The following is a 17904-nucleotide window of genomic DNA, read 5'->3' on the forward strand; positions in this document are numbered from 1 at the left end:
CCATTTTCGATATTTCTAGCATACTTTACTCAATTGAGATGATTGTAGCTACCTATACGCCCCACCTAGCCCGTGTTGAAGCCCGAAATCGATGTCTTGGCCGTTTCCCTCGTCTTGAGGCAGCTCTCCTCCAGCCAGCCACACTCGAGGTTGTTCTAGGCCTGCGAAAAATCTAGACCTCATGGCAAGCGAAGTGGGACGTGCAAAGGAGGTTAAGTCATGGGCGACTTGATCTACAACTACAAGCAGCGCAGCTAAGATCGGATAGGAAAGCTTGGTGTTTTGATCAGGGGTAAAGAAGCAAATTGCCCAATGAAAATCATCGCCCTGCGCTTAAGCTTGTCGTTAACGCGGTATCTAGTCCATTTGTGGTTTAGCGTTACAGGCGCCATCAGCGGCTGCGCGTCCTAGTCCGGTATGGCCCCCATCTTTTGAGATGTCAGGGGGCGGCTAGCCTCACCGCGATTCGGCCCGGCACATCTCCACGGCAGCACGTGGACATCGTGGCAGTAATCGGGATCTGGGGAAGTGCTAAATTTGACCGCCGGAGTCGCCGCTCGCCAGAGCCAATACAACAGGGTTAACCGAATAATCCACACAACTCGTGTCATGGAAAGATGTTGTGGCTTGCAGAGAGCAAAATATCGTACCCGCCAACGACGTTCAGCCGCGTTGCTGAGATATGGCTTTCCAAAGGCGCCGAAAACTGAGTAGTCTGCACTTCTAGACAACGCCTCTGCGGCGTGGCCGTCGTGATCATGCAAGAAATGCAGGGACACCAAAGTGGCAGAGTCTCCCCCATTGTCGGTGCTTTCCGCCTGGCTCAGTTCAAAAGCAGCACTCCCTTGGACTGTTCCGCGTGGTAACAACTCCAGCTCTTTCCTGAGTTTCATGGTTTGTTCGTGAACCTAGGAGCCATCGTCCATCATGTTGTTCACCAAAGAGCTTTCATCTTTGCTCCTCTTCTGCGGTATCTCGACTGCGGTGCCAACTTTCACTTCGTCCCAGAGGACTCGTGTCGACAGTCGTGATGTCGCTGGGGTTGATGCAACGTCCTCAAGCACGAACTCCACGAATACCATCCTTGAGCCAGTTCTGCCTCCTGAGGTCGACCCTACGGACCTTTCCATCCTCGCCCTAGACCCCGTTTCCACACTAGCATGGGCAGGCTCGACCAACAGCTCCAACTCGAAGCGCGCGCTAAAGCGTGATACCGGCGTCTTGTCTCAAGCAAACATCACTTTCCAATACCCTTCTATCCCACTCGACCAGTCCGCCTTTGTCTCTGGCGTCTCTTGCTCCTCGGGTACTCTCACGGCGACTCTGACCAAGGCTGCGTACGCCTACGCCAAAAAGGCATGGAAGGGGGCCAGTCACATCGTCTTCATCACCGCTGCTGATGGATGTGGTATGGACAAGGCCAACGACTTCTTCGTGACAAACTCTGTCGACTTCTCCGACAGCGACAACACATTTAAGGCAGCAGGAAACTCGGCTACCTACCAGAATGTCACACAGAAATTCAACCTGCGATGGGGCGACATCGGTACCTACGACCTACGACGCTCGGTCGACAAGAGATCTGTAAGCTTGCTTCCTTGATGCTTCAGTATTGCATTAGCTAACATCGGGCAGATGTTCGAGCTGCATCCCCTCACGAGACGTGCATATGCGGAAGCCTCGATCGAGTGGTCTGCATATCTCAGTGATCTCATCGGTGAGGAGGAAGATGCTCCGTGGGAGAAGGCCGCGCTTCTCTGGAAATGGGGCAAAGAAGGTGGCGAGGAGGACGACTCATACAAGAAGGGCGAGGTTGCAAGCGACAGTGGCCACCACAAGCGATCGAACCTCACTATGCTTGACAAGCGCGAACTTGACTATGGTCTTGCCCTTTACTGCGTCGAATGTGGCTTTGGCGGATCGGCCAAGATCTGGGGAGAGATTGGTGCTTCAGCGACTTGGCTTCCTCCTTTCTTCGAAATCGACACAGTTCAGTGTGGTTTTGGTGCTACCTTCAAAGCTGGACTCTACCTCGGCATGGAGGCATTCGTCAAGTACGAGAAGGAGTGGGAGAAGGAGCTAGCCAGAATCCCTCTCGGTGGTTTCGCCATCTCTGGCCTCGTTGAAGTAGGACCGTTCGTCAGCTTGGGTGTAGAAGCAAAAGTCGGTATCGAGGCGACGGGTGAATTGCTCATCGGTGCGGGTGTTGAGTGGGATAACATCGACATCATGCTTGACTTGCTTGACTCTGGCAACAGCCATGCCAATGGTCTTGTACCCCAGTTCGTCCACAAGGCCGAGGCTCAGGGTCAGCTGTCAATGGAAGCTTCTCTCGGACTGCCCATCAAGCTAGGAATCGGTGTCGACATCTTCGACGGCTTGTGGGAGGCTGACGCTGCCGTCGTAGACACACCCTCTGTTGTGCTGGAAGGATCTTTCGAGGTGTCCGCCGAGGTGACCGACGAGGGAACCATAGAGTACGACATCAACGGCGGGTGCTACGGAATTGCGTGGAACATCCATTTCGAAAACACTCTCCAGGCCGTCGCGGAAGCAGACCTCTTTGGCTCCTGGGAAATCGATCTCATCGAGCCCCAGAAGAGCGACCCCATCTTCGAAGGCTGCATTGGCTATGTCAACGACGGCACGGGCGACAATGAGGACTCCGCCGAGGGTACTGGAAGCAATACCGGAGCTACAGGTAACGGTATGACTGGTGAATCCAATGGCCTGGCTGGTGGCAACAATGGCGCGGAGAAGGCCGCCTCCAGCGCAGCCGCGAGCTCTACCATAGCATCCTCTTCCAGCAAGGCCTCCAGCAGCAGCAATGCCTCTTCCGGCAGCACGAAGGCCTCTACCAGCGCTAAGGCCACGAGCACGGCTAAGGCATCTTCTTCCACCAAGCCGAGCTCATCCGCCAAGACGACTTTGAAGACCAGTGCTAAGGCCACTTCGACTGCTAAGGCTACTTCGACAAAAAAGGCAACCTCTACTGCTAAAGCTACTTCTACTAAGAAGGCCACTTCGACGGCGAAGTCCACCAGCACTAAGAAAGCCTCTACAACCGCGAAACCTACCAGTACTAAGAAAGTAACGTCGACAAAAAAGGCGACTTCCACGAAGAAGGCCACCTCCACGAAAAAAGCTAGCTCGAAAGGATGCACGAAAAACTGCATCGACTTTTGAGAGGAGAGGGTAGAGCGCTTCGCGGGTAAAGGTGGGGTCGGGTCTTGCAGCGCAAGTTTTGGATCACCCGTTTCGTTGTGTACATATTTTCCATCCTAATTAATACATAATGTATCCACTGCTGTAATGTTTCGTTGTGCCGCATATTTGTGAAGAATCAAGCGACACTGACCGTGCACCTCACTGGTCGCAAACTGCATGGGATTTGGTTGCGCTTGTCCTCGCGACTACCAGTGGCTCAGAGAATGGGCCCGAAAAAACTCGAATAGCTGATTTCTTCAATTGTGAAGTCCTCGTGTGCATTTGCGAGCCGCGGTCGGGTGAGTCCTCAGCTCACGAAACGTGTGCTCAGCAAAGCTCGTCGAAACTGGAGCAGCACGACGAGAAGATTTGTTGAACTGGCGTAGCTATGGCGTACACGAAGACTGCTAGAGCTGCCAGGTGAGAATATTTCTTTTCCCTTTAATCGTAATGTTGTGAGACGCACGAGGAAGGCTACTGTTGTGGGCTTCTTTACTTTCCAGATAGAGGTAGCAGAGCATTGGCAATGCCAGGTAGACCGAAGCGAGAATAGTCTAATTTTGAACTAGCGGAGTTGGTTGTCAGTGTCGCGCGTAAGTGCATGGTGGAGATTACGAAAGCTGCCAAGTCCGCTGTGGCGGTCTCATTTTATTTCAGCTGCGCCCCCAATTGCTGTGCGCTAGTCTCCCATAACAGAAGTCAGTCCTTTCCAGTCGTTCATGCGTTATGTTTGTTGGGAAAAACGACCACGAAGAGATGCGCATGCATGGTTTACGCGCAGTGGGATGCACGGTCGGAAAAGTTTTTTTGGTCGACGCCCTTCCCGGTAGATATGAAGAGTCACGGCTGTCCATATCCTCGCAGTCCTGTTGCTGTGACGCTGCAGTTCGAAGCTTCTCCACATCCTGGGGGATCGGTGGCCCACCTAACGTCAATGGAAGTAGATGACGTTGGATATACTAAAACTGTGCTTGCCGCTGCCGTGCAGTCCATCACGCCTGTGGATTCCTGACACCGCATGTTCAGTACAGCGTAGGCCGCTGCTGTGACTAATATCGATTCCTTGGACGTCGTGTCGTCAGTCATATTGTAGGTCGTAATGTAGAACTGCTGTCCTCGAGAACTTAGCCCCCGAAAACGGTCTTCAATCAGGTCGGGCAACGCGAACGCTTCAATGAGTGAACTTTCGACAGTTCAAAGGTATTAATAGGCTGCATCGGGTCGCTGCTGCTGCTTGCCTTGCATGGTCTATGAGATGTAGCGATCGCGGAAGGCGTGAAGCGACCTGGAGCAACATGGTTCGATGAACAGAGCGCGATTAGGATGATGAAGCCTTGGGCCTACTGACAATCACCCGGGTGTTTCGTGTGTGTGTGTGTGTGAGAGAGAGAGAGAGAGAGAGAGAGAGAGAGAGAGAGAGAGAGAGAGAGAGAGAGAGAGAGGCTGCGTCTTCTGGAGAATGTTTGATACAGGCGCTGTTGCAGTTAGGGAAGATTGGACATCTGGTCCATTTTCGCTGATGAGATGATGGCGGCGGCTGAAAAGTCTCAATCCTTGTCTGCATAATTGCGTCTAGGACCCAATAGTATGTATAGTAATTTTAGAGCAGTTGAGAATCTTTCTCATCCACAGCCGTGGCAATTGCACTGAACAAGTGTTGGGTGGACGTTGGCCGAATTAGTGCGTGCAATGAAGCCCCGCGCAAGAAGCTTGATTGACTTAGCGTGGCGGGCGCGTCGGATCGCGATCGACAGGGTCCCAACTCAACACCTTTCACATGTTATTAGACGTGGTCATTACATCAGTGCGGGTCCATCTGCAACAGCACAGCTTGAAAATGGATGCATTCCGCTGCCAGAAGGCACGCTTCAGGATCTTGAAATTCCTTTCCGGATTTATACCAGACTACGCTCTCCATCCGCGACAATGGGGCTGCGAAGTCTCCTCCAGTATCTTATACAGAGTCCTATACTCTTCATCTACCAGCTTCTCCAATGGGCGCTGGATAAGGTCCTATCACCAACGCCGCCTCCACCGCAAGCAGAGTTGAAGAGGCCCAAGATCGCTGTTATTGGAGCTGGTCTTACCGGAGTATCCGCAGCATCCCACATCGTAGGCCATGGCTTTGACTGCCGCATCTTCGAAGCAGGGCCCAAGGAGAATTTAGGAGGAATTTGGAGTGTATGTCACGCATCTATCTAACATCTTCGTCGTCCTCATGATGCTAATATTTCCGTAGCGAGTCAACAATACATCGGGATTGCAGATTCACAGCATCATGTACAGATTCCACCCCAGCGTCCACTGGAAGAAAGGCTACCCAGATCGCAAACAAATCGTCTCTCAAATCACCGATCTCTGGCATCGCTACAGTCTTGAAGACAAGACGACCTTTAACACGCGCATCGAAAAGGTGTACAAAGACCCACACGGCCGGTGGATCTTGAACGACCCATCCCTTGGCCGCTTTGACGGCATAATCGTCGCTGTTGGAACATGTGGCGATGCAAAAATGCCCACGCTCCCAGGCCAGGAACACTTCAAGGGTGAAATATGGCACTCTTCCCAACTCGACGGGAAATCCGCCAAAGGCAAGACAGTCGCCATCACCGGGGGTGGCGCCTCCGCCGTGGAAGCCCTCGAATTTGTCGCCCACTCGGAAGCAAGGCACTCATATGTGCTCGCTCGCAGTGAAAAGTGGATCATCCCGCGGAATCCGCTGATCAATGGGCTCCTCGCCATGAATGTCCTTGGTAGCGAAACAATCTTCTCATGGATTCCCGAGAACATTCTACGCCTCTTCTTTTACCGAGATCTCTACGACATTTCGCCTCCGCGCAACAGTGGAAAGGGGCTCTTCACTGAGACTCCCATGGTCAACGACGACGTCCTCGACCTCGTGCGCAGCGGGAAGGCATCCTGGCTCCGCGGCGACATCCTCGGCTACGACTCCTCTGGACGCGGCATCAACTTCAACAAGCGATTGCAGGGCGTGCCAAAGGACGGACCTGGAACCGAAAAGCTCATCGAAGCCGACATAGTCATCATGGCGACGGGCTACAAGCGACCCTCGCTCAACTTCCTACCCAGCGAAGTCTTCGAAGACCCTTACGCACCACCAAACTGGTACCTTCAGGTCTTCCCGCCTGACTATCCAGAAATATGCTGCAACAACTGCACATACGTCAATGCCATCGGTACAGTCGGAAACTACCACATCGGCATATACACGCGTTTCCTCCTCATGTACCTGGTCGACCCCCTGGCACGGCCGCGCACGGCATGGATGAAACGATGGATTGACATGACCCGGTTCATCAAGGCCAAGGCACCCGGTGGAGCGTTCGAGTTCTTCACGTACAGCGAGCTGATATACTGGTTTGTATTTACGATTGCGATCAATCCGTTCCGCTGGAAGTGGGCGCTGTTCGTTTTGTGTGGAATCGGGAAAGATCTGCCGCTCAAGGTGGTAGAAAGCGAGGATAAAGTGAGGAATGGGATGGGCATGAGGAATGTGTGGGATGATAAGGTCAGTGGGGAGGCGATGTGGATCGGGGGAAAGAGCAATGGAGATTGAATGCGCTGGGGGCCGGAAGGTGGTAGTATCGTGCGAATCGTGTATAAACGGCAGAAAGAGGCTATGGGAATGAGAACACCCACCAAGACTCCGACACCCCCAGGCCCGTCTTTCCGCACAGGCAACGCTAGTCCTCCAACCCCTCGTACAACACCCCCTCAATCCCCGCCACCAACTCTATCCACGCTACGTCATTCCACGGAAAGAAATTGCCATTCACAACAACCACCACGCCCCTCTCCTTATCCACCCAAAAATCCATATTCGCCGCAGAATACCAGTAGACACTGCCCTTCCCCCTACCCCTCCTCCCATCAGCAAGCGTCCGCTCCGCACCCTGCACTCCGCACCCAAGCCCAAACGAGCCCTCCGGATCCATATACTGAGCATCTAGCACTGCTGGCTTGCAAAGCATGTCCAGGGCGGACGGCACAACGCGGCTGTCATTCCGTAGGTGAGGTGGGAGCTGCGGCTTGGTAATCTCGGCGGTTGAGGCTGGGGAGAGGACGACGTGCCCGGTAAGGGGATCGCGGCCGGCGTTGAGGAAGATGGTGAGGAGGCGCGCGTAAGATGCTGCGCTGGCGACGAGGCCGGTACCCAGGGGGTAGGCGTGGTATTTCCCGGCGGGATATGCTTCTGCGCGGGGCACTTTTACGATGGTGGGCAGGTCGATGGGGATGAATGTGCCGTCGGGCTGCTTGAGGCTGCGGGGCCAGAAGCGGCCTTTACTACCGTCTTTCGTGGTGGCATCACCGCCGTAGGATTCTTCGAAGGCGATGTCGGTTATGCCTAGTGGGGCGAAGATGTGTTCCTGGAGGTAGGTGGCTAGGTCGGTTCTTGTGATGCGCTCGACTAGCACGGCGAGCCAGTCGAAGCCCTGTGCGTAGTTGGTGTGTGTCCCTGGTTGCCAGAGGAGAGGTGCATCCAACACTGTTTGGTGCGGGTCTGCGACTTCGTTCCTCGTCTCCCATCCCTCCGCGAGGTACTCGCGCATCATTTGATTAAAGTACGTATGCCCCGTTCCGTTTGTGTGGTTCATCAGCATCCGGGGTGTGATCTGAGTTTCCATGGGAACGAGTATAGGCGTCTTCTTGTCATCGTCTGAAACCCTGGTCAAGACCTTTTTGGAGGCTAGCTCGGGGAGGTGGTCTGAGATGAGAGAGGCATCGTCCAGAGAGATGAGACCGCGGTCAACGAGTTGCATGAATGCTATAGCTCCCACAATCTTAGTACAAGAATGTATCATCGTGAGTGTGGATTCGGAAAGACGTGCTGGGCCACCCGACGCATGTGTGAAGACGGTATTGTTGCTCGCATCGACGACGTGGAGGATTGCACCTGGTAGAATAGGGATGTCGCCGGTTGTGGCTTTGTCCAAGTAGACTTTGAGTTTTGTGGTCGCATCTTCTATCAAATTTGGGGCCATGATGGAGACGTCTTGATTTTGAGCTGTTACAATGCTGTCGGGTTGTATCTAGGTAGGCGCGAAAAATCTCCATCTTATATCGTCGCCTCTCAATTTCTAGGTCAGACTCAAAGAAAGCACCGAAGGATCTAAGATCAAGGAACATAGTGTAGAACAAGATCATTGGGCAATGTAAACTTCCTACATGTGTGCTCGAGGCGTATATGGTCAATCCAACCAATAGACGACGAGCATGCGCTCCATAAGCACGCATGCACAGAAGTTTACACGTATTCAGTAAACGAAGGCCCGTCAGCACCCATGTATGCTGACTTATGTATATCCTGTGCACACTACTGCGTTTTTGCTGACGCCAGCTGTAAGATACCTACTCTATGTAGTTCTTCTGTAGATGCGCTTAGCGGCGGCCTAGTGCTTGACGTTGGAGCAAGACGTAGGTTTATTTACCTAGGGAAGGCAGAGCACCTTCGTCTCGAAGTGAGGTAATGTATGGAGATGAGGTTGAGGGTATGCAGATCACCGTAGACGTGCCCACTAGTGTGGAATACAAAGCGTTGCATATACACTTCGGTTTCGTCTGTGCAATTAACATAGTCGCTTGCACATGACACAGGTGGCTTGAATATTACCTCCCCCAGGCTAATTGAGACGTGAATAGACCCGTCGACTGCCTCGGCTATCCCTCTCTACTTGGCTGGCCTTAGCAAACTCCGCAAAAAAATGCAGAAAAATGTGTTGATAATTGACAATTCCAGGTAACGCCACAATAACCTGTACCACTGTTCCAATGCGCAACGAGAATGAATTTTCCTCATCGCACTTTCCACATAGGTGATACAGATGCGGACTTGTACTGCGTTGGCGCACCAGTATCTCTCTACTATGGAAGAGAACTAAGGTGACAGTCTGACATCAAGATGATGGGTTTGGTGGAAACAATAATGAGCTCAAAAAGAGAGGACCAGAAGACCTTGTGCATTGAGGCGAAACACCTGGAACCTGAACCTGAACCAAGAAAAAAAACAACTTCATAAGCCTGCCCACAATCAGAATCGAACTGATGACCTTATCATATGCTTTTGGGCTACTAGTGATACGCTCTACCACTGAGCCATGCGGGCTTAGTTGTTTGATGACTTGATGGGTTTTAACAACATATATATAGTTTTTAACAAAAAAAAGAAAAGATACCTCCTGACCGACGATGTGTGTGCGGCCGGGCCGATTTATCACTGTGGGGTCACAACGGAAGCGAGCGGATGCCAGCCTCCGATCGCCAAATCAGAGGAAAACACACCTGATTCGCCCGTGCGCAACCCATGTTCCACTGGCACCATGATGTCACCACACATGGGCGTCGGATGCTTGCGCAAAGCAGCACGCGCGGGTCCATGTGAAACTTGGATGCGTAGACCGGGTGGCTGGGACAAGGTCAAGAACAAGGACAGCATATAAGCGCGCATGCCTGCCAGAGCCTTGCGCGCCATGCGATTGCGACTATACTGCTGCCGCTGAGGCTTGGTCCGGACGGGCGACGACTGCGCAATTGGATTGCTGTGTGTATAGCCAACGCCTCCGCACTATCGAATACTATCGAAAGAAACCGCGACTCCTCGGATCCGAGATGTCGGCAAAAGCCCCCTCGACAACCGGCACAACCACCGGCTTCCTCTCCTTCAACTCCCGCCCGCCCCGCCTCTACATCACTTCCGCACGCGTGCACGCCCCGGAATCCACGCTCCTTGCCTGGCAAGCCGAAGGCTTCGAAACGACATACATACCGTTCGACCGCTCACAACAAGCTGCCTACATCTCCACCATCAAAAACCTGCACAAAGATCTCGCCATCGGCGAAACCTACGCCATCCTCGCCTATGGCGACGCCGCGACCGCCGTGCTCAAGACCGCGCAGAAACCCCTCCCACGATGCTGCGCCGTGCTCGCGTTCTACCCCAGCGTGCTGCCCAGCGCGGGCTACAAGTTCCCTTCCATGCTGCGCGTGCAGATCCACGTGTCGGGGCAGCAGAACAGCCCTCGTCCTGAGATGTGCGAGTGGCAGCTGTACCGCTACGAGAAGAGCAAGATTGGGTTCGCGGAGCCCGACGCGCCTGCGTATGAGCGTGTGGAGGCGGAGCTGGCGTTTAGCCGTGCGTTGGCGGGCGCGCGGAAGGCATTCAAGACCGAGGCTGATATTGAGAGTGTCACGCAGGCGGCGTGGAGCGCGAAGTATGAGGAGGAGGTTCCTGAGCGGGGGAGTATGGGAGTCGTGCAGGGGATGAGTCAGAATAGTGCGCATGTTACTATTGTGCCGACGCTGGAGGGCGGGGTGGGGAGGAAGAAGTTGGAGGAGTTCTATAGGGAGTTTTTCATCCCGAGTTTGGTGGAGGACTTTGAGATTAGACTTGTGAGTAGGACGGTTGGGGTGGATCGCGTGGTAGATGAGATGGTGATGAGCTTCACGCACTCGGACGATGTGGACTGGATCCTGCCTGGCGTGCCACCGACGAATAAGTTCGTGGAGGTGGCGGTAGTCAGTATAGTGGCTGTAAGAGGAGGGAAACTGATCAGTGAGCATATGTATTGGGACCAGGCTAGTGTGTTGGTGCAAGTTGGACTGCTGAATCCGAACGTTGTGCCAAATAAGCTGAAGAGCCAGGGATTGAAGAAGATGCCAGTCGTGGGCGTGGAAGGTGCAAGGCAAATCTTGGATGTGAAGCCAGAGCGATACAACAAGTTACTCAAAGAGCATGGACTTCTGAATGGTATGGCTGCACTGAACATCAATGGTGTGAACGGAACCAAAGGGGCGTGAGATTGGATGACTGCTTCAAGAAGTGCTGTAGTATGTCTTGTGGGCAGAGAGTGCGTCGCGCAACTGTTTAGGTCCAGATTTTGGCCATGTCAAGTCGGAGACACTGAGGCTTATGAGTCCACGAAGGGCTATTGCATGGGAAATACAACTGGGTGTTCGACGGCTCGAATACCAGGAAAGCTTGTTGCCGGCCCAATCTTGACACGAAAGGTTATTATGTTTAATAGAGTAAATATCAACCCGATTGTATTCAGCTCATGAGATGCAGTACGCGAGGGCTCCACCAAGGCGCCCCATACTGTTTTACCAGGTCTTTCCTACATAGTACACAACTCGGTGCACCACGGTGGCCTGTGTCGTTCGCCAGGTACGCATGTGCGGCTTCAGCTCGTCAAAACTGTTGCTTTTTGGCTCCGCGGGGCATCACCTCGCGCGTATCAGAACACGTACCCACTTCGAATCTCTACCCACGTGCCAGCGCATCTCGTTCTTTTCGCCTTGCTCGTATGGAGCCGGAACGAAGCCGGCTCGGAGCCGTCGTCTGCAGTCTGACGCAGCCATGTTATCGATTAAATGATGACACACACCAGCAGGATGCGCCAAATTGCGAGCATCGCTCAGCCTGCCCTTCTCGGATGCGCGTCCCAGGTGCTCGGGGGCGAACACGATCTCTGCCGCTTGCTCACGAATTGCATGGCGGCGCGGGAATTGGAGAAGGCTTTGCTCTGCCTGACGCAGCCACTCATGGTAATGGTCACGAACCGACCGCGTTCCCTCGGGTGCGGCTGGCCTGCTGTGCGCGTGTTGGACTTTCGACAGGGCCGTGCATGATTCCCAGCCTCGACGTTCCACGAAGAACAATGTGCACCGATTGATGCCAGATGGTTCGGCGTGCGTGTCCCCAGTCCGGCGCGTGGAGTACACCACAGGCAGTCAGGGGCCTCGTGGTCTGTTCGGGGGTTAAAATAGCAAGGCTCATCTGGGTGCGGGAAATTGGGGGTTTGGGCGAATCGCAGTGGTTTGGTGCCTGCACTAGGCAGTGAATGGCGAAATGATGTGCGGGATGGCACGGGCCACGAAACGAGCAGCGCCGCGGCAGGCCGTCTGATTCGTTTGGCCGCTTGCTGGCTGCCGTCGTGGCCGTGTTTCTCAGGCTGCTTTTCCCCTGCCGCCCGCCCGTTTGTGCTCTCACCACCTCTCGCCTCTCGCCTCTCTCGCCTTCCCCGTTGTTTCTCACAACACCACGCGACCCGGCTGTCGTTCGCCCTTCGTTCATCGAGCGCGGCCCTCGCACACACTCCCTTCCCATTAATACCCACACTCCTTATGTTTAGTGCCTAGTCTGCGCCCCCCGTACACACCACGTACATACGCCTACATTCCGCGAGACCTGGACCGCCACATTCCGCGAAGCCACCGGCCGCCCTGGAATCTCGCCAACTGCGCTTGTATATATCGACACACGTCGGCTACTGCGTAATAATATCTTAATCGTGCGCGCCTTCCCGATTCGATACCGACCTTTATTTGCCAGCACGACAATCCCTTTGTGAACGACCGTCGGCGACTATTATTGGATTGAAAGGCCGCCTCTGCCAACATGGTGCACCAGCATGGAGCGAGGCACCTCGAGCGCCGCCAGCGCCATCACTGGTTTCAAGAGCAAGAGGCCGACCCGGTCGAGGAAACTGTATTCGTGACTATGCCAAACACCTTCGCGGCCTCGCAAAGCGTAGTCCTAATAACCATGACCGACGGTTCCGATACCCCCAAGAGCGCCGTCGGAGGCGCTGTACAGCAGACGAAGACTCTCGTGCCACCTGCGGTTCGCACTCGTGAAAGTTCATCAGACGAGGACACTGCGAAAGCGACACCCACAGCATCGGCCAGGCAAAGCAGCCGCACCGCAGAAGTGACTTCTCACGCCAGCAGCCATGTCGGTCTCCAGTCCACGTTGCAGATTGACACCTCTTCTTCGCCCCAGGCCACTGTATCCTCCCTTGTTGCAGCTGGCGTCACGGCGGCCGCTTCAGCCAGTTCGTCCGCAGAAGCCGCCTCAAGCGGCATGTCTGGGGGTGCTAAGGCAGGTCTTGCCTTAGGAATTCTCGTCGGTATCGGGGCTCTTCTCGGTGCTATCCTCTTTGTCGCTCATCGCAAGAAGAGGGAACGAGCTGCTACCGCCCAGCAGGCAGCAGACAACGAAAAGGCCACCTCGATGCGCAACATGCCTCCACCCCCCATTGCGAAGGAGCCCACTCCTAGCGTCAGGACACAGGCGAATGCGCCTCGCCTCAGCCTCCGCCCTGTTACTCAGTTCGACCCGGCATTCCCAAATCGCAAGAGCGGTGCCAATCTGCTTGGTGCTGCCGCTGGAGCTGGAGCTGGCGCCGCCGCCGGTACCCGATCACCTTCACCGTCCAGTCCAGGCAGCCCGTGGGAGAGACCCGGAGCGTCCAACGCCAGCAATCCTTTCAGCGACCCAGCACCCTCGAACAGCCCTCCGCAAGATCCCTTCGGCAACAACGCGGCAATCGAGACTCCTCAAGCTTCTGCTCCTGGCACACCTGTAAACTTCAACGCGGAGTTCGGCAATCCTGCTCCGGCCATTGCCGCCGCGGAGAGAGCACCAGCTGTCGCTGCTCTACCCGTACCTCCCACTGTTAATGCTGATAATGTTCCCCCGAGCCCCGCCTGGACTGACGACATTCCCGCTTCTCCTGGACCTGCGCCCTCTGGCCCCCTGCCCGTCGCTGTTGCTGGTGGTGCACCTCCTCCCGGTCCCAACAATGTCCATCGTATCCAGCTCGACTTCAAGCCCTCCATGGCCGATGAGCTCGAACTCCGTGCAGGCCAGTTGGTACGCATGCTTCACGAGTATGATGATGGCTGGGCTCTATGTGTCCGCCTCGACCGCTCTCAGCAAGGTGTCGTCCCTCGCACATGTCTTTCCAAGCACCCCGTCAAGCCCCGTCAAGGACCTCCTCGCAACGGCCCTCAAGGACCCCCTCGCATGCAGGGACCACCGCGCAACGGTCCTAACGGACCTCCCATGGGCCATGCAGGTGTTCCTCAGCCGCGTCCTCTTTCGCCTGCTAACAATGGACGTTCGTCTCCCCACCCTCCGGCCCTTTCTCCTGCCAGCGGCCGCATGTCTCCAGCTCCTCGCTCGATGAGCCCTGGACCCCGCCAAATGTCCCCTCCTCAAGGGCGTGCCCGGTCAAACAGCAACGCGCCCTACGCCAACCAGCCCCGTTCCATGTCACCTGGACCATATGGCGGAGGACCTCAGATGGCTCCTCCACCACAGATGGGCCGACCGCGCTCCAACTCGGCTAGCCAGATTGCCCGGCGTGGCTCGCCGCCAGGCCCTAGTCCCATGAATCCCAACGTCAACCCCAACGCTCCGACGCAGATGCCGGCCCGGAAGCCCATCCCCGGTCAAGCATTGTAACGTCTTTCATGAGCAACGGCACGGTCATGGCATTGTTGTCCCCTTTGTTTCCTTTCCAATCCCATACTGTCGGCGAACGGCGGAACTGGTCTGTTTCTAGTTTTACACCCATAACTTCTATTCGTGCGGATCAGGCCTCGACACGGCACCAGCGGCTTCGCTGCAGGGAGGCGTCCGCTGCTTTGTGCAACTGTTTATACCCAATCTGAACCTTGTTTGATTCGTTGAGCGATGTGTACCTTCTCGGAGGGCGCAGGATGGAAGGGCGAGAATGGAGATGTGTAGAGATGGATGCGTGTCTAGCACGGTCCGTTACTCGAATCAAATATCTAAAGAATTCTACAGTCTTGAATGAGTGATGCAGGGACAGCGAAGCGTGATGCTGTGGTTCCCCAGCAGTTCGGATGCGTGCCCAGTAGTTAGGCACCGCGTCCGCTAGCTGCTGCAGGTGGGTCCATCCCAGAATGACGCAATCCAGAGCTCATGGCCTTACTCATCAAGACCATTTTCGAAAGCCCCATGGCGAAGTAGCACTCCATTTCCAATTCACAATCAATTGGTCTCAACACAATGGCATCCTTCTTACCCCGCGCCGCCCCCCGCGCTCTGCGCTTCGCCGCACGCCCCGTGCTGCGCACTCCTGCCTTCCGCCGCGGCTTCGCGACGCCGCCAGTCGCTGAACAGCCTCGTCTGCGTCTGGGCTCTGTAGGCACGTATCCCTCCGTCCGTCGTATTCTGAATCATACTGACTTCCACAGCGCCAAACTTCCAGGCCAAGACCACGCATGGCGATATCGACTTCCACAAGTACATCGAGGGCAGCTGGGCGATTCTGTTCTCGCACCCCGCAGACTTCACGCCGGTGTGCACGACGGAGCTGGGCGCGTTCGCGAAGCTGAAGGGCGAGTTTGAGAAGAGGGGTGTTAAGATGATTGGGCTGGTGGGTCTCCCTTCCTGACAATCCATCCCAGACGGGCCGTCGATCTGGGCCGGAAAGTTTGAACGTGCACACAGGAAGCATGCTAACCCCACGCAGAGCGCAAACGACCTCACCCAGCACGACCAGTGGGTCAACGACATCAACGAAGTCGCCAACACCACCGTCTCCTTCCCCATCATCGCCGACGCGGACCGGTCCGTCGCCTACCTCTACGACATGATCAGCCAAGACGACCTCGACGCGCTCGCGACCAAGGGCGGCATCGCGTTCACCATCCGCGCCGTGTTCGTCATCGACCCCGCGAAGAAGATCCGCCTGACGATGCTGTATCCCGCCTCCACGGGTAGGAATTCCAGCGAGGTGCTGCGGGTGATTGACAGTCTGCAGTTGGGGGATGAGAGGGGCATTGCGACGCCGATTGATTGGAACAGGGGGGAGGATGTTATTGTGCCGCCGAGTGTGAGTACGGAGGATGCGAGGAAGAAGTTTGGACAGGATAACGTGAGGGAGGTGAAGCCGTATCTCAGGTTTACCAATGTGGGGAAGTAGATATGTAGAATGACGCTGTGGGATTGGCCGGCTGTGTGTAGAGTAGAATTGACCAAGGAGACGAACACTTTAGGCCCTTGGTACCCCGCAGGTCAGAAGCTTGAGCGCAGTGCTGATGTCCCCCGGGGCGATAGCATGTAGGCTGGCTGCACTCAGATAGATGTCTTTGAGATCGTACATGGGGTTGAGTGGCCGCCCGAGCCCTTGGGCCGCGCACCGCACAGCGCGTGATGCGGCTGAGAAAACGCGGGCTCCACAGCTCGTCGCGGGGCTCCAGTCGTGTTTGACCTCGGCCCAGCGCGAGCCGAGCGAGCTCCGACGTCAGGGCCCAGAGCCAAGCTCCGGAGACCTGGAGCACGCTGCTCACATGTAAATTGCAGGTTGTGCCTTTGTGCCTTTGTTTTTTTGTTCTCGCTTTCTTGGTCGCTGTCGCTGCCTGGCCTTCTTCCTAGGTATATCTTTCTCACCGCGAGCAGCTCTCGCCCCCAATCGCTTGTGGAGAGTGAAGCGGAAGACGACAAGCACGTGCAATGTCGAACAAGCTCCCCGCCGCGCTGTCGCCAGAGAACCTCCCCTCGAAAGAGGAGTTGAAGGAAGATGTCAAGGCCGCCTCCAAGAACAGCTTGCAGTCCCTGCGCGCCCTCGTCGCCGGCGGCGTGGGCGGCATCTGCGCCGTCGTCGTGGGCCACCCGTTCGACCTCGTCAAAGTGCGCCTGCAGACGGCGGAGAAGGGCGTGTACAGCGGCGCAATGGACGTCGTGCGGCGCACGATTGCGAAGGAGGGCATGGCGAGGGGGCTGTATGCGGGTGTGAGTGCGCCGCTCGTGGGTGTTACGCCGATGTGTAAGTGGACCTAGTTCTTCTGCGCGTTTCCAAACGACTGCAGAAGACAGGATGGATGATGAATTGAGAAGCTAATATGAAGGGGTGAACAGTCGCGGTATCCTTCTGGGGCTACGACGTCGGCAAGCAACTTGTCTCCTCATTCTCCACCGTCCACAACAACCAATACTCGGTCGCCCAGGTCTCCGCCGCCGGCTTCTTCTCTGCCATCCCCATGACGCTCATCACCGCCCCCTTTGAGCGCGTAAAGGTCCTCCTCCAGATCCAGGGCCAGAAGCAGCTTGCCCCCGGCGAAAAGCCAAAATACGCCGGTGGCGTCGACGTCGTGCGCCAGCTGTACCGCGAGGGCGGCATCCGCTCCGTCTTCCGCGGGTCCGCCATGACGCTTGCCCGTGATGGGCCGGGGAGCGCGTGTTACTTTGCGACGTACGAGGTCGTGAAGCGCAAGTTGACGCCCAAGGACCCGGTCACCGGGGCCCCAGGCAAGCTCTCGCTGAGCGCCGTCATGGTGGCGGGCGGTGCCGCGGGCATCGCCATGTGGATCCCCGTGTTCCCGATTGACACGATCAAGTCGCGGCTGCAGAGCGCTGAGGGGCGGCCGACGATTGGCGGCACCATACGCGGCATCTATGCGAGCGGCGGGTACAAGGCGTTTTTCCCGGGCATCGGGCCTGCTATGGCGAGGGCGGTGCCGGCGAACGCGGCGACGTTTTTGGGCGTCGAGCTCGCGCAGAAGGCCATGACGAAGATGTTTGACAAGGATGGGGAGTAGGTTGGTGAGTCTTGTTGGATTGCGAGCTTGATGTTCGGATGCTTTGCTTGCTGGCTTAGAGTGTATATAGAGGATGTGTCTAGCAGTCTGCATACATATACCATTGATCCTTTCCACGGCGCTTCTGGTTCTCCCAGTGCATCGTCGCCTTGAACTGAGGAGCAGACCTGTAGAAGAGAGAATACCAATTCATAAAAAGTTTCTCCACTTTTCCCGCGCCATCTCACTTCGTTATCCTCTCCAGTATGCCATGTACGAATCATACGCTTCCTGCCCGTCCCATGCGTACAGACCCCCAGCAGAGAACCCCTTCATATCATCATACCC

At 55.7% G+C, this 17904-nt stretch overlaps 8 protein-coding genes and 1 non-coding gene across 9 annotated transcripts; 7 read left to right on the forward strand and 2 right to left on the reverse strand.

Annotated features, from left to right (window-relative positions):
- Window positions 1-927: 927 nt before the first annotated feature.
- On the forward strand, window positions 928-3278 carry CC84DRAFT_1192028 (uncharacterized protein; the record flags this gene model as incomplete). The annotated part of the gene is made up of 4 exons (XM_018181221.1): window positions 928-1107; window positions 1207-1584; window positions 1636-3035; window positions 3081-3278. The coding sequence occupies 4 exons, from the start codon at window positions 928-930 to the stop codon at window positions 3184-3186; spliced, it is 2064 nt and encodes a 687-aa protein (XP_018041864.1). The 3' UTR covers window positions 3187-3278.
- A 1855-nt stretch (window positions 3279-5133) lies between these two features.
- CC84DRAFT_1076963 (FAD/NAD(P)-binding domain-containing protein) lies at window positions 5134-6784 on the forward strand (the record flags this gene model as incomplete). Its single annotated transcript, XM_018173732.1, has 2 exons — window positions 5134-5388; window positions 5447-6784. 2 exons carry the CDS (start codon window positions 5134-5136, stop codon window positions 6782-6784), a joined length of 1593 nt encoding a protein of 530 aa, XP_018041865.1.
- Window positions 6785-6802: 18 nt separating this feature from the next.
- CC84DRAFT_38244 (beta-lactamase family protein) lies at window positions 6803-8315 on the reverse strand. The gene has a single exon (XM_018185983.1). The coding sequence runs from the start codon at window positions 8208-8210 to the stop codon at window positions 6912-6914; it is 1299 nt and encodes a 432-aa protein (XP_018041866.1). The 5' UTR covers window positions 8211-8315; the 3' UTR covers window positions 6803-6911.
- A 932-nt stretch (window positions 8316-9247) lies between these two features.
- On the reverse strand, window positions 9248-9331 carry CC84DRAFT_t12. Its single transcript has one exon. It is a non-coding gene; the product is annotated as a tRNA-Thr (tRNA).
- A 298-nt stretch (window positions 9332-9629) lies between these two features.
- CC84DRAFT_1159026 (dienelactone hydrolase-like protein) lies at window positions 9630-11294 on the forward strand. The gene has a single exon (XM_018177117.1). It carries the CDS (start codon window positions 9835-9837, stop codon window positions 11020-11022), a length of 1188 nt encoding a protein of 395 aa, XP_018041867.1. The 5' UTR covers window positions 9630-9834; the 3' UTR covers window positions 11023-11294.
- A 5-nt stretch (window positions 11295-11299) lies between these two features.
- CC84DRAFT_1159027 (uncharacterized protein) lies at window positions 11300-11966 on the forward strand. The gene has a single exon (XM_018177118.1). The coding sequence runs from the start codon at window positions 11617-11619 to the stop codon at window positions 11851-11853; it is 237 nt and encodes a 78-aa protein (XP_018041868.1). The 5' UTR covers window positions 11300-11616; the 3' UTR covers window positions 11854-11966.
- Window positions 11967-12194: 228 nt separating this feature from the next.
- CC84DRAFT_1159029 (uncharacterized protein) lies at window positions 12195-14734 on the forward strand. The gene has a single exon (XM_018177119.1). It carries the CDS (start codon window positions 12623-12625, stop codon window positions 14471-14473), a length of 1851 nt encoding a protein of 616 aa, XP_018041869.1. The 5' UTR covers window positions 12195-12622; the 3' UTR covers window positions 14474-14734.
- A 309-nt stretch (window positions 14735-15043) lies between these two features.
- Window positions 15044-15962, forward strand: CC84DRAFT_1211160 (mitochondrial peroxiredoxin PRX1; the record flags this gene model as incomplete). The annotated part of the gene is made up of 3 exons (XM_018182354.1): window positions 15044-15161; window positions 15232-15413; window positions 15510-15962. The coding sequence occupies 3 exons, from the start codon at window positions 15044-15046 to the stop codon at window positions 15960-15962; spliced, it is 753 nt and encodes a 250-aa protein (XP_018041870.1).
- Window positions 15963-16042: 80 nt separating this feature from the next.
- CC84DRAFT_38275 (mitochondrial carrier) lies at window positions 16043-17617 on the forward strand. The gene is made up of 2 exons (XM_018185984.1): window positions 16043-16805; window positions 16898-17617. Exons 1-2 carry the CDS (start codon window positions 16493-16495, stop codon window positions 17575-17577), a joined length of 993 nt encoding a protein of 330 aa, XP_018041871.1. The 5' UTR covers window positions 16043-16492; the 3' UTR covers window positions 17578-17617.
- The last annotated feature ends 287 nt before the right edge of the window (window positions 17618-17904 follow it).

The sequence above is a fragment of the Paraphaeosphaeria sporulosa genome (assembly GCF_001642045.1).
Source record: "Paraphaeosphaeria sporulosa strain AP3s5-JAC2a unplaced genomic scaffold CC84scaffold_1, whole genome shotgun sequence".
NCBI classification, from domain to species: domain Eukaryota; kingdom Fungi; phylum Ascomycota; class Dothideomycetes; order Pleosporales; family Didymosphaeriaceae; genus Paraphaeosphaeria; species Paraphaeosphaeria sporulosa.

Bases quoted from the DNA above. Each gene is read 5' to 3' on its own strand.
- CC84DRAFT_1159026 (XM_018177117.1), top strand. From the start codon at position 9,835: ATGTCGGCAAAAGCCCCCTCGACAACCGGCACAACCACCGGCTTCCTC.
- CC84DRAFT_1159029 (XM_018177119.1), top strand. From the start codon at position 12,623: ATGGTGCACCAGCATGGAGCGAGGCACCTCGAGCGCCGCCAGCGCCAT.
- CC84DRAFT_1159027 (XM_018177118.1), top strand. From the start codon at position 11,617: ATGCGCCAAATTGCGAGCATCGCTCAGCCTGCCCTTCTCGGATGCGCG.
- CC84DRAFT_38244 (XM_018185983.1), bottom strand. From the start codon at position 8,210: ATGGCCCCAAATTTGATAGAAGATGCGACCACAAAACTCAAAGTCTAC.
- CC84DRAFT_38275 (XM_018185984.1), top strand. From the start codon at position 16,493: ATGTCGAACAAGCTCCCCGCCGCGCTGTCGCCAGAGAACCTCCCCTCG. The intron at 16,806-16,897 runs GTAAGTGGACCT...AGGGGTGAACAG, and splicing joins CGTGGGTGTTACGCCGATGT to TCGCGGTATCCTTCTGGGGC.